At 40.5% G+C, this 15,062-nt stretch overlaps 1 protein-coding gene across 1 annotated transcript; it reads left to right on the top strand.

The window, feature by feature from the left end:
- Positions 1–12,616: 12,616 nt before the first annotated feature.
- Positions 12,617–14,847, top strand: LOC108149052 (gamma-butyrobetaine dioxygenase). Its single transcript, XM_017276398.2, has 2 exons — positions 12,617–13,558; positions 14,340–14,847. The coding sequence occupies exons 1-2, from the start codon at positions 12,666–12,668 to the stop codon at positions 14,662–14,664; spliced, it is 1,218 nt and encodes a 405-aa protein (XP_017131887.1). The 5' UTR covers positions 12,617–12,665; the 3' UTR covers positions 14,665–14,847.
- Positions 14,848–15,062: the final 215 nt, after the last annotated feature.

Below are 15,062 nucleotides of genomic sequence, written 5' to 3'. Positions count from 1 at the left end.
GAAGTTCAGTTTCAATGAAATGCGATTGAATGTGTAAACGGGGACTTAAATACCAACTTTTTTGAAATTTATTATACTTATAAAAAACTAGATTCCAAAGTTTTTTCCAGTGCATAGTCACCCGCGAGTTTCGATGCAGGACTTGTGATTTGCGACAGCCTTTTGTCAGTTTTCTGCGGGTCTCTGCCGCTGTCTTTTGTAAGTCGATTCCGATGGCTTGTCAAAACAGGCGAAATGAAGCGTGCAATTGTCCGCAATTCGCAACTTAAATGGCCATTGTGAAAACGCTCCCTCATGGCTGTGATTGCGTTTTATTAGCTGTCAAATTTTAATTAATTCGCAGCATCTTGGCCATGCCTTTATGCATTCATTTTGGCCAGAAACATGGGCACAAGAAAAGGCCAAATCCGCACTGCAAACGCCAGGACAATGCCAAAGCGGGCACACAGTAATTATTGGGCGCAGGTGTGGGCAGGACATGGAGTATAAGTAGCCATAAAGGAGCAACAAATTGGACTGCTTGGGGAAGGAGATTGGAGCTGGTGGCAAACAGAAAAAGTGCGCACAAAGAGGAAAGCCATAAGATAAATGGGCTAACTTAAATTAGAATGGCTGCCGGCCGAGAATTGCTAAATGGGGATGTTCCTCGAGTCGCATGCTTTTCAAATGCAAACCAGGTCCAGGTGAGGTCTATTGTTCGAGTGTCATACCCAACTTAATTTGAAGCGTTTATTGTGTTTTAAATGGAAAATTTAAGTATAGTCTGTCCTTTCAATATATATACAAAAATTTGTAATGCTAAGAATCTAAATTGGTTTTGAATATATTCTATAAATTTAATATTATGGCACATGTACTAGAGAAAAGTGTATCTTTCAAACAAAATATTTTTGAATGTTTAACAGTTGCAAATTAAATGTTATATTCACCATTTTTATCAACCTATAATGCATATTCTCAGGTTGAAACATCTCTTTACCAACTTAATTTAAATCGTTTATTGTGTTTTAAATGGAAAATTTAAGTATAGTCTGCCCCCTAAAAATATATTCGAAAATTTTAATGCTAAGAATCTAGAATGGTTTTATATATATTCTATAAATCTAATAATATTTTATATATTTTTGAATGTTTAACAGTTGCCAAATTAATCACAAATTTGAACAACCTTCAATGCTGATTCTCAATTTGGAACATCTCCTTACCAACTTAATTGGTAAATATATAAAAAAAATATATAAACTAATTTTTAATGCTAAGAATCGAAAATGGTTTTCTATGTATTCTATAAATCTTATAATATTTTATATATTTTTGAATGTTTAACAGTTGCCAAACTAAATGTTATATTCACAATTTCTAACAACCTACAATGCTTATTCTTAGTTGGGAACATCTCTTTACCCAAGGACAATGCCAAGTTTAAACTATGTATAAGAAATACTTACGATAACTGCAATTTGCACTTAACCCTTGCCGGCAGCCGCAAGTTTTCTTGTGTCGGGATCTGGCCCTGTCCCCGTTTTGGTGGCTGTATTCAAGGCAGGGCCTGTGTTCGTTCACTTGGACAATTAAAGGAGCAGCCCACACACTCGGTCGCAGTAGCAGTCGCAGTCGCAGTCTCAGCCCAGCTAACTGACTCCAGCTAACCACTCCAGCCACTTGAAAAGTTGGCCGCAAAGTGCGAATGCATAATTAATTCCAATTATGAGTTTACCCAACAACATTGGCAACATTGGCACTCGCCTTCGTTCTCGAGACGAGACAAGATGCGTTGAAGGGATGTTTGGGGGAGGGATAAGGGCCTTATCAGCGCATCGACAGGATGTTTCCCCTGCCGCCAGGACACCACCCATGAACTTTGATGCCGGCGAGTGTCAACCCGTGTGGTGGCGATGTTGCTGCCGTGCTGGTGGTGTTGCTGCCGGGGCTCCTTATGCTACTGCTGCTGCTGCTGCTGCTGCTGCTTGTTGCATAGTTTGAGTGAGCCAAGTGCTTGGCATGTTTAAACACATGCTCAAGTGGCATTTAGACAGTTATCCGCTCGGGCTGGTATCTGGCAGACAATTGATGTGCCTGCGATAGGCACCAACTTTAGCCTCAATTACAAAATGCTAAAAATTGCAATATCAATAACATTTTATGTCCTTCGAGGGGGCGAGGGGGTCCTGAAGGTTTAAGGTTTAAGGGTAACCACAAGTGCTGCGTCTAAGTGTGGCTGCCAGGCTTCAAAGCCGCCTTCACTATTAACGGAAATGCATTCTGGTTTTCCTTGTTTGGAGAGCGTTGCGTCGCGTCTGCCGGGCTCAAGTGTTTTAATGGATTTTCCCGAAGAACATGCATGCTAAACCTTCCCCAGCGGCGTTGTATTTCCCCTCGCTTTGATTTCATTTTTTTGCGTTCTTTTTGCGAGAAATGTTAAGGCAAGTTTTCGGGCTCATGTTGTTCCGTGTGACATCTCTGCACATGCATCAATCATTCGGCCCCCGCTATAGCAAAATTACCACATTATACCAATCACAGGGAAGTTCAGTTCATAAAAGATAATAACCTGGCTTAGCCGCATGCCACTCAGGATTTTAATGCCGGGTCGCAGCTGTAGCTGTAGCTGTAGCTGAATGCTGCGCAAGGAGTCCAGGGAAAGCCTATAAATTCGCAGATTATTTGCATATTGCGTCTGCTGCTTGGGCACGTTTTCCGTTTTTTTCTTTCCTATTTTTGTTTTGTTTAATTTTCAGCACAAAGCGCGGAAAATTCAATTTTTCCGCTGCGCAAACTAATGTAAATCAAGCGACATTAAACGCATAATGCAAACAATCATAAATTTTACTGGAAAATGCACAGGATATAGTCAGGCGGGATCCAGTCGATTTGTTTTGGGCTAGAGCCGTATCCATTACGCTTAATCTGGTTCACCTTAAAACTTATCACAAGCATTTGAAAGTAAAGCGAATATTTGTTTGGCTTGCAGCTGCGTTCTTCGTGTACAAAATGCATTTTATTTTTATGGCTCGTTGGTAGAGTAGAAGGGTTCTTTGAAATGTGTGAAACAGGCAAAAGAACTGTTAACGGTATTTATTATTTAATGTTTATGTTTATGTATACCAATGGTTTAGATTCAGACAACAAAACTTATTATCAACTGTCATAAAATTAAATAAAAATTTTTCTCTGTTTTGAACATACACTTCAGACTTTAAAATCAATATTGTTTTATGTTTCTATTTGAAAAATTCAATTTTACTTTATGAATTTAAGATATGTAAATTAATGTTTGATTTAAAAAAGCGTGTTTCTTCAGTAAAACCATTAAATTTGCTGCTACTTTATGATTTCTACAAATGGCAGTGTGAAAAAAACCACGTCTTTTTAATCTTTTTTCAGCTAAGCGGTGATTCTAAACCAATTAGATCTAACGAACATTATTGACTGATTTGCAGCTGTCGAACGAAATTACCCACTGTCGACGATTTAATTGGAAGCAAAGTGCGAAATTTGCAAGGCCCCGCCGTTCAAATGTCAATCGATGGCCATGATGGCCATGATGGCCATGATGGCCATGATGGCTGCAGTGCATCCCATCGGCAGTCATTGGGGGATGCCGAGAGTTTTAATTTATGCGTTGCCCAGTGCTATTGGCTGTCCCGCAGCTCGTCCTTTAAATCATTTTTAATGAAATCGCCCTTCGGCGGACTGTTGACAGGCCATGCTAATCCCGAGAACGTTTGCTGCAGTTGATAAATGAGTCATTTGCTTAGTAATTTAAGCGTTCGTTCAATAAGAACGGACTGGCGAAATGCGTGGAAGGGTCAGCTCAAAGATTTGTGTAACCAAATACTCATTACATAAGTTGGGGAACAAGGAGCTGGGCAAACAGAGCTGAAAACTCCGTAGGAATATGCTGATGTGGGCGATACTCTCTGGGGGGGTGTAAGTGTAAGTCGTGCGTGTGTACGGGTGTGTATGTGCTAGTTAAGCCAAAAACAAATATTGACAGGCAAAGTCAAATGCAGGGGCGTCGAGAAGGGGGGCGATGGCATTTAAAGTAATCGAGTGTTAAAAACGGCAAACGCAGCCAAACATTGGGACGAGCAAAGTCAAACACAGGCCACCCACCCACATCCTGTAAATATTTAGTTGCTCATAAATTACGAGTGTATGTTTCGTGGCGGGAGTGGGGTGTTGGAAATCAAAGCCAAGTAGAGAGCAGAGGCTTTAATGCCTCATTAAAATATGCACGATGGCAATAAAATTCAAGCTGACGCCGCGGGCAAAGTGGAAGCGATCTGCGATCTCGGGACTCCATAAAAATCTTCGGAGGCAGCTTGACAAAGTTTTCACATAAAATAAATTGCTGCCAAATAATAGTCAGGAAACCCGTTAACGTCGATGACGATGGCTGCCTGCCATTTTGGCCCACGGCAATTGATGGGGTTAAGTGCCAAGGAGTGATGGTGTGAGGGTGTGAGTGTTCCAGCCATCAACTTGTTGTTTATTAAATTACAAATAAATAATGAGACTGATGGAAGTCGCTGCCTGCTGCCCAGAGTTATTAAAAACTTTACAGAAACAATTAACACAGTCAGTTGTGGGCTGATGGGATGCCATAACCATCACCCCTCCCCTTCGTTGGTAAGAGGCTTTTTGCTTCCTGTCAGGCTCTTTAAGCCGAATGACAAATTGAAATCCTGCATTTCACTTAAAGCCGCCCTCCATGCCACCGTAACCGGAGCATTAACCAAAGTTGCAGCCGCAACAATAACCGGAGTACCATCGTCCTTCGTCCTGGCAGCGGGGAATTGGAATTGCGGCCGCAAATAAATTTGTGCTCGGCAAAATATATGGCAAAAATATAAAGAATTGCATGTGCATAAAAGTAAAGCCACGCCGGAGCAGGAACAATGCCAAAAGCAACAGCGAGCTGTTGCCCCTTTTTCATTACAGTCCTGGCCCAGGGATGCTAGGATGCTAGAATGCTACGATGCCGGGATGCCAGGATGCGAATGGGTTCGGTTTCTGGTTGGGCAGAGCTGAGCTGAAATGGCATGGAATGGTGAATGGCGAATGGTGAATGGTGAGTGGGAGGATGCAGATACTCGTACTAAGACCATTGTTTGCAGGCGCGCGAGCTCTGATTAGAGAGCAAAAAATAACAGGCGGCATGCTGCAGTTCCCCATGTTTTGTTGTATTTTATTCGCAAATGCGCTATCAAAAGAAGCAAGTACCTTTAAACACTGCAAATTGAAATAACTCTTTCGGTTCAGGCGGTGCGGCAAAATCGACCCATCGAGTGGGGTTTTTGTTTGCGAAGCGAAACGATACGAAACACAATCTGCAGAGGTGCAGATGTGCGAGAAGCAGTCGAAAAAACCAAAAAATAACAAAAAAACATGGGTTTCAATCGCGTTTTAATTGATTGATTTCCTCGAATTTACGAATTTTAAAGAAATATGTTAGACGTCATACAATTTCAGTATCTATTTTTAATATAAGTAAAAATTGAATGTTGTATTGTATTGTTAGCCATTTAAGTGTGATAAATAGTTTAATGGTATAGACACTGTAAAAGTAAAAAAATTTAAAGTTTTTTGAAATGTAAATAAAGCTAATTTAAACTTAGAAGTTATGTAATATATAATATAAAGAGCATATATTTAAATACTTGTACTTTATGTTGCAAACGTTTGTATTTAAAAACTGCTAAACAGTTTAAAAGTGAATGAATTATGTCTGTTATGTTGAACAAAACTTTTAATAAATTGAAAACTGTATTGTTTAAAAATAATTCATTTATTATTAATTTGCTTGGCTTTTCCTGTTGAATTGATTTTAAGTGCTTTTTAACAAATCTAAAATTTTATTTAAATCTATATTAAAGGAGGCAAATTTGTTTGGTATTTTAAAAATTACATTATCTAAGTTCCTTTGATTAAACTCTCTAAATTCTCCACTTTTTTGGTGAACTACCAACTGGCTAAGTTCGCCATTAACCAACTGCAGCTGTCAGCGGCTTTCAAATGTGACCGCCCAGTGCTGTCCGGTCTCCCCCTCTCTTTCTTGTTGTCTCGCCCCGTCTCTTTCTACCCTGCTGCCAGTCATCCGAGCGTGCGTTTTGTGCTCTAACCAAAGCGCTCAGTGTTAGTCTTTGATTTGTCACACCAAAGCGAGCTTTTCATGGCGTCCTGTCAGAGTTCTTTTTTTCCCTATCTGCCAGGACATTCAGAAGAGCGAGAAGGGGAGGGGGACACTGAGAGACAGAGAGGGAGATAGTCCCCATAGCTGGGAATCTGTGGGCTCAGTTGTGCCTGTTTCACGTCCAGTTTTAGCCCTTGGCTGATTTTTGATGAAAAGTTTTCAGTTTCACATTATTCATGCATCCCCCAGCCTTGCCTTTTCCCCACATTTTTTTCGCCTGAATGGAGACTGCAATTTTTTTCTATTTCCTCTTATTTTTTCACCCAAAATATTGTGTTGTCATTGTTGTTGGGGGTATTTTAATTTTGCGCAAATGGAAAATAATAATCAAGGCAAAATAATAAAATGGACGCAGGCGAGAAAGGTGCAGTAAATCGGAAAATGGGTTGGAGGATTGACAGGACGACCCCGCATGTCAGCAGAGGGGGGTGGGCTTTCAAGGAGTAAGGGGGCGGGGCCCGCAGCATCCTGTGGCTTTGTTTCGAGTGATTCTCAACAAAGCGCACTGCACTTAATTCTCTTTACGCACACACACACACACACACACACGAACACACACGACACACACACACACACACACGAACACACACGACATACACACACACACACCCTCACATGAGGGCAGACATGTATGACAGGCTTTTTATGCCTAAGTATCTTAAGTTGTCAACTCGAAAAGGCAAAAGAAATCCTTTAATTTGCAGTAAAATGCAAAACGCAGCGCCACTTTGTCACAAGGGGTGGAATATCCCCATCTGGGCGGGCATAGGCATGGGTGTGGATGTGTGTGTGGGTGCGGGTGTGGGTGTGGGTGTGGGTGTGTATCTGTGTGCCAAGGAAGGCAACAAGTCAGCTTCTTCTGGCGGCGGAGCGTACATTGGACTTTGCCACTTGGCATGCGAGCGCAGGCGAATGGCGCCTCAAGGTATGCAGTAAATTAAAATGCAGTGACAGTGGCGGGCCATGGCCCAAAAAGGGGGTTCAGGGGCGGCGGCGGCTGCGAGTGACATGCTTTTCTTCTCGCATGAGGGTTGCACTCTCCTTTGCACTTTTCACATTAAAAACTTTTGCCCGCAAGCCCGCCAACGCACACACACATGCCTTACTTTATAAAAGCACAGCAACACATTTTGGATTCCTAAGAAACAGTAAAGAACAGCTTATAAAGTATTTATAACTAAGTATTTTTGCTTATAATTAAAAGTTTCCAGTTGCTTCAGAGTCATTTACGACCCTCATAATTTTTCCTGAATTTTCGGTATGCATAGATGGACCATAAAATAAATCTAAAGTACTTTATTGGCTCTTGACGAAAACAACCTCTTTCAAGCCTTCAATATAAATAAGAAAAAAATTTCTTAAAAATGTTTTATTATTTTTGTCAGTGTACAGAGTGCTCTTAAGGCAAAGACGACGTTCTGAACTTCAGTTTTGACAACACACTCGCACACACTACCTAACAATTACAATGCATTGAGCCATGAGCGTGCTACAGACTTTGATTTAGCCAGGATGGCTAGGAAACTTTCTGAGTGGAGGAAACTCCTGCTGGTTACAACTCTCGAAGCACACCTCGCTGCCGCTATTTGCATATGAATAGCAAGCAGGTGGAAAGGCATACATATCGGGGTGGCCAGCGCTTATGGCCACGTTAATGGCAAACTAAACTGCAAACTTTGCTTTTGCACCGACGCACGCATACGTAATAAAAGGTGTAAATGAGCAAAAGAACCAACTGCCATGCCGCAGGTGAGGGAGTTTGAGTGGGTGGCCTAAAAGGGGGGGGCGGAAAGTCAGCCAGGTGAACAGGCAGCCAGACATGGACTTACGCCTTGGCCCATTATAAGGGCCACTTGCTGCCGACTAAGAAGACAGCTTTGTATTTATTTCACCGGCACAGTGGTACAGCCAACTGATATGAAGATCGTTAGTACGAATAACTTAGTATAATTGTGGCAATTAGGTGTATTAAAATGTATATAAAATATTTCATGGATAAGGTCATTCTATAAAACTGGATTTGAAAATCATTAAATATTGTTTTACGCTTTCAAAACAATTTTGATAAAATAACATCCAACGATAAGATTGAGTTTTTATAAATGTATTTTAAAATGTTTGTTATTTTGATTAAAACAGTTATGGTGGATATTGTTTAAAAATTTGATCTTACGGATAATATACCTTGAAAGCAGTAAGTTTCTTGAATACTTCTTCTTTAAGCAATTGGAACACAAATTAACAATTTGTTAACTATTTATTTTAGGATTTTTAAGTTTAGGGGTCGGCTTGTCCATCAGGCTTTAACATGCATACATACAGGCGTGGTCAAAATGATTTACACTATTTATAAGCATCTTTTCATCTGATTTGTGTAATTACTTTTGACCACCCCCGTATTTCATATTTAATTTAGAGCCTAGCAGCAACACACAATGGGCTTGCTTAGACTTAGAAGCTAACTGCTCATGCGAAGGTATAGTTCTTAACTGGTTTAAGCTTAGCAGAAAAAGTATGCGCTGCGATGGGGCTAATTAATTTAGCGATTTCAACACAAATGATCCTTGCGTTTCTAAAGATATAACTACTATTTGTTCTGTGAAAACTAAATTTATTTTAGAATATATAGATAGGGTATATATATGATATGTAGTTGGCTAATTTTAATCAGTAAGTAAAGGCTAATACCTGGTGATAAGGTGAAATCAATTCATTGATATATAATACTTTCGAAAGTGTTTTTAAAATGTTGAATGTATTGAGTAGTTTTGTGATAAGAACACACTTATTGCCCACTGCGTTGTGTGTGTGTATTAAACTAAATTTAGCGTCACTTTGAGTTACGGCAGCAGCGGTGACGATGACTAGGTAGCCTTGGCAACCGGAGCGACAGCTATTACAATGCGAGGGCCGGAATAGTCACGGGCTGTGAGTTGGGACAGAGGGATGGGACTGGAGTGGAGTGGAGTCCTGGGCAAGGACATCGTGTTTGCAAATTTATGTAGTTGCACTGTAAGTTGTGCCAAAGGAAATGCCATAAAAATGAGAAACAGAATTGTGCGGGCAGCGAGCAAGTCGTCGGTCGGATGGATGGCTTGGCTTGGCAAGCTCGGACGCGTTTAAAGTGCAATTAGCGCACGTAATTGTAATCGAGTTGGCTATAAGGCACCTGCAGCTGCCACCAGCCAGCAGCCAGCAGCCACCTTTCCACCAACCACTTTCCTTTCACATCCGGAAGGTGGTGACTCTGGCTTACGGCCCTGCCTTCCGCCTGTCTGCCCACGGGACTCTGGACTTTTTTTTTGGGCAGCTTTCTGCTTGCCTTTTTTAAAGGCAACCAGGGAGCTGTAAATAAATTTGGCACTTAATCATATTTACGGATTTTGTGGGCACACATTTATTTATGTGTCCCACAGTGGCCGCAGCTACTTACTGCACTTTGCCATCCGCCATCCAGTATTGTGATTTTTTAGAGCCATTTACGCGGCTTGAGCTGGAGGATTTCTTGGCCGGACGGAAACACAATGCGCCCAAGACCAATTTGGGTCCGTTCTCGAGAGTCGCACTTTCTGCCTAATTATGCGTTCTGGCATTGTCATGGATACCCGAAAAATCCTGAATCCAAAATCCACACCGCTCACGAGGCTAATTAGGCCCAAAGCGTTGGCCATTGTGCCACTCCGTTAGACGGGCATTGTTAGCACCACTCATCCACGAGTTCACTCACCTGTTCGCTTGCGCCTTTTTGGCTTAATGAATATTTCATGGCATTTAAAACGACCGTTGTAATCGGAACTCGGATCAGATTTATTTGCCATTTGAAGGCCGGCGAAATAAATAAACATCAACCAATTTTGGTTTGGGTATTGTTTCGCTGAATGTGTTGTGGTTCCTGCGGATTTCGTTTAATTTTCGTAAGTGTTGCACTCGATGTTTTTGCATAATTTGCGGTTTGTTTTGATCGGTTGCGAAAAAAATGTCGATAACACGGATATGTTTGTCTCGAAATGGCTGAACTCCAATTAAAATACTCTCCCGGAGATCGTTTATACAGGTATTTTAAGCCAATGCTTTGACAAATTCTTTTTCCCAGAAATTCATTACTCAGCCTCATCGATATTTGTAACTCTTGTTGTTCTTGATTATTGTTAAGTGCAGGTGGGCTGGCGGAAGGAGTCCTGAGAGTGGGGAAAAACTGTCACTTGAATGCATTTTCATTACACCTCATTACATTTCACTTGCATCTGCAATTGTGTCACGTCGCCGGCTTTCGCTGCCTTCGAGCCTATGAATGCCGTTGCTGAAAAATGCCGAGCGAATGGATTCGTTAGCTGAATGGGCTGTGAGTGTTTTTAATTGAAAACAATAAAGTTCTTCTGGGGGAACTGTCTCTCCTTCCAAACAATGCATTAAATGTAACAGTTACCGGAGCTTTCACACGAATTTCTTACGCTCTTTTAAGAAGTTTGAAGTATCATTTATATGCACATCATGAATTTGGTATCACTTTCTTAAGGTTTTCTAAAAACAAAAAGTAATTTTTTAATAGAATCGGTAACAAATCAATATTAAATTACTTTTTTTGAGAGTTTTTCTTGATTTTATAACTTCCTTTGCAAAAAAAGCAGCTATTGTTTATTTGTTTGCATAATTTAATGAAAAACTAATCAAACTTATAGTTCAAAGGGTAATTTTTAGTCGGTTTATGAAATTAAACCCTCTTCACAAATGTTGTTGGGACTTACAATATTAGTTTAATTACAAAATGGTTTCTTTACAACGGAATTATAATTATATGATTAATTGTTATTATCAACATACCTGCCTAAACTTTGTTTTATTTTACATCTTGAAATTTCTTTTGCTTTCTAAAAACTTAAATATCTAAAAAATTAAAAAGACCCCTTTGAAATACCCTCACCCGCAAAGAAGAATTCTGTGCTCGGCTAAAAGCTGCGCCTTCGATGGATTGTTCGGTTCGCTTTCTTTGTTCGAGGCGTAAAAGGCCTGCCATGGAAATGGAAATGGAAACGGCGGTGATAGAGCCGCCGTAGATGGATAGATACGAGTTGTGTTCGCGGCAGACAATGCTCGTTCACAAAATGCGAATGCGAAAGTGATAATTAAAAATCGCGCCATATATACTGGTTAACAGATACTGTTGTTGCCGATTCTTTGCCCGTTGTTTCCCCAGCATGAAATGGTTATTGTTTATGATTTTCTCCAGCTACCAGGCAGGATATTCGCGTTGCAATCAGCATTGGTCTGGGGAAAATCGAGGGGGAGTGGCATGTGGGCGCGAATGAAGTGATCAATGCGCCTAACAATGATTGACGGCGTTTCCAGGGGCAGGGGCGCCATGAAAAGGCTGTCGAAGATGTAGCTTCCCCCACACACACACAACTGCAGCTGACAAACAATTATGCAAAATCGCTGGCGTTTGCAGTTTTATGCGAAAATTAATTTTGCATTTTTAATTTTACACTGCCGGTGGCGGGGGCTTAAAGCGAGGGGAGAATCTATCACAAAGCATAAAACGCTGCCACAGCATTATGCACTGCTCACATAGGATTGATAAGGGATAGACATAGCTGGACTTACACTTCAAAAAATACAATTTTTGGTTTTGGTTTGAGACTTTAATTGGCTTCCAGGTTTTTTTTTTATTTTATTTGGAGAAAAGTACGCTTAAAGTTAGATTTTTTTGTAGTTTCTTTATTGTACAATTATGTAAGGGGCCGCCCCTATAATTCGTAATTATAAATCAACAAAAACATGTTGGTTAATTTTGTAAAATTATATTTTTTCCATATAAAAAAAAGAAGATTTTTAATAAAAAGCTGAGAGTATTTTTTTGTGTAATTAAAAAAAAAATTTTAGCTATATATTATACTAAATATTTGTATTATTGTAAATGTAAATTTTGTTTGCGTTTATATTGTCACTGCGACAGTATTATAATATAATGTTAAATAAGTTTGCTTATACCTATTTGGTAATTATAAAAAAAAAAAAAATAAAATAATAAAATATAAATAAAAAAATTTTTTTTAATAAAAACATATAATAGATTCAAAAGTAGATTTATCTTTAAAATTTTAAAGATTTTGTATCTGAGCTATTATTAATAAATGTTATACACAATTGTTACGCTCACTTGGTATCTTAAATAAATTCCTTTTAAATTTTTTCTTTACTCTTAGAATATACCTTTCCCTGTGACATCTTTAAACTGCTTTGTTTTCTATTTTAAATATTATTATTATTTTTTTTAATTTACTTCATTCAATTGAAATTTGTTTACACAATAAAATATTTTCAGTGTAGCTTAAGATGTAAACATCACGCGATCAGTAATCAGATCCAGCTTTTTGGCCACGTACCCCTCAGGGTGGGCTGTTTGCTCGCTTCCCGACCCGCAAATCATTCCGCAATCGGAAGACCTTGTCGTTGGTTGTATGAGCACAAGATGTTCCAAGCGGACCGCCGAGATTTGACCTGCCTGCCGCCCAGGCTGGATTCGCCGAAGGAGCAGGATCAACCGCGCCTCGTCCAGGTGCCGGATTCCGATCGACAGGATATGCAGTTCCCGGACATTTGGCTGCGCGACAATTGTCGCTGCCAGGAGTGCTATCTGCCCCAGACATTGAGCCGGCTGCCCCAGTTGTGGAACAATCTGGACACCAGTGTGCGAGTCCTGCGGCAGAGCGTGGACGTGGTGCAGAAGGTTCTGTATATAGAGTGGTCTGATGGTCACGCTTCCCAGTATCCGTACAGTTGGCTGCGGGAGCGGGACTTCTCAACTGCCAATCGCCAGCGATACCTAGAAGAATTCTACCGTCCGGAACAGAAGTTGTGGAGCGGTCAGAATTTCGAGGAAGTCCGTGAAGTTTTCTACTACCAAGAACTGATCACCTGTGATGCGGCGCTGCAGCAGTGGCTCCACCACCTGGCCGTTTTCGGAGTGGCTCTGGTCAAGGAGGCGCCCCTGGAAATGGACGTCCTGCGCAGGCTATCCAACCGCGTGGGCTTCATGAGACGCACCACCTACGGGGAGGAGTTCAGTGTTCGGGCTCAGCCGGGTGCCAGTAACTATGCCTACCTGGCCGCCCCTCTGCCGCTCCACACGGACATGCCCTATTTCGAGTACCTGCCGGGAGTGACCATGCTGCACACCTTGGAGCAGTCGGCATCCCCGGGCGGAGTCAATCTGCTCACCGACGCCTTCTACGTGGCCGAGCTGATGCGCGAACGGCATCCGGATCAGTTCCGCGCTCTCTGCCAGACGCCCGTGGATTGGGCGGACATCGGAAGCGACGGCGATCTCCAGTTCCACAATATCTGGCGGGCACCAGTAATCAAGTGAGTAAAGATGGATTGGGTTTCAGAATATACCTTGTTCTGGTTTAAGATTAGTTTAGAGTTTCATAACCTTGTTGCCTAAAGTTTTTTGGAGAGAATCAAACATTTTTAAATTAAATTTAACATAAAGTGTGGTATAAAATTTGTAAATTACTATTTCTTACCCAGGACAAGATTTTTAAATATTGCAATTTTTTTTTTATAATTTTGCTATTTTAAAATTTATTTAACATTTAAGCTGGGTATTAAAAATATTTAAGACTTGTGTAGTTTAAATTTTAAAATTAATATTTCCTACTCTAGAGTGACGTAAAAGTGTTTTAAAAATACAAAATATTTTTAAATTTATTTAACATTTTACCTTAATTTTAAATACAACTTTAAGATTTAAAACAAATTTGATTAACTGGAAGTGTAGTATAACATTTTGAAATACATATTTCTTACTCTATAGAGTGTCGTAGTTTTGTTTAAAGATCCTAATTTTTTTGTAAATTGTAATTTTTGTAATATATTTAACAATGACGAATAAATAGATCTGACTGAATTCAATTTTTATAATTTTTTTTTATAATGTTAAAACTTTTGTTCTTTTAAAAATATTTTTTTTAGTACAAAAAACTAATGTAAGTTAATTGTTTTGGGCCATAAATAGTGAATTTTTCTCAGCAATTTATATGCTTGGCTTAGGTCCACTAAATATTTAAACGTAGAACATGGCAGACACGAAAACATTGTTTCTGGCTAACCACATTTTGCCCCCCTTTTCGACCCGTTGCAGCTTGGATGCCGAGGGGCGGTGTGTGCGCATCAACCACAGCATTCCGCAGCGGGACAGCCACTTCAGCGTGCCCATGGAGCAGGTGCGTCCGTGGTACGAGGCGATGGCGACCTTCGTGGGTCTGGCCCATGAGCACTCGTGCCGATTCAAGACCACGCCCGGCGACGTGCTCACGTTCGACAATTTGCGCCTGGTGCACGGACGGACCGGGTACGACGATACGGATCGCAATGTGCGCCACATCCTGGGCGCCTTCGTCGACTGGGACATCGTGTACTCGCGACTGAGGGTCCTGCGGAATGCCGCCGCACCTGGTGCTCCTTAGATTGCAGCCACGTGTGTTGTGATTGCGACATTAATTAGCCATCTATCAATGCCAGCCCCATTGATTGACACCGCACAGCGGCCTTAGAGATAATCGAATTATTAACTTACTTTCGAATTTATTGTTTAATTGATATTAAGCTTACATTGACATTTTCAATAAACATTTTCCGCCTTTGACACACATCAATGTTAATTGACGCTTTTTAATTGGGTGAAACATGTGATTTGAAGCCTCTCAATGTGGAGGAAGTCGGGTGAGCTAATCTGCCAAAGTTAAACAACTGGCTGATAAGTTATTCCATCGGATTTATTGATACCCTTTATGATTGTGAATGGTGTATTAGACTGTGTACTGTTTGTACATCAATAAATATTAATATGTAAAATCTAATTTTA

This window comes from Drosophila elegans, unplaced genomic scaffold (assembly GCF_018152505.1).
Source record: "Drosophila elegans isolate 14027-0461.03 unplaced genomic scaffold, ASM1815250v1 contig_520, whole genome shotgun sequence".
In the NCBI taxonomy this organism is placed as follows: Eukaryota; Metazoa; Arthropoda; class Insecta; order Diptera; family Drosophilidae; genus Drosophila; species Drosophila elegans.
The sequence above is the reverse complement of the archived record's forward strand: the minus strand, read 5'-3'. Positions and strand labels throughout refer to the sequence as shown.

Coding starts and splice junctions, on each gene's coding strand:
- LOC108149052 (XM_017276398.2), top strand. CDS start 12,666: ATGTTCCAAGCGGACCGCCGAGATTTGACCTGCCTGCCGCCCAGGCTG. Junction 13,559..14,339: donor TGGCGGGCACCAGTAATCAA/GTGAGTAAAGAT, acceptor GACCCGTTGCAG/CTTGGATGCCGAGGGGCGGT.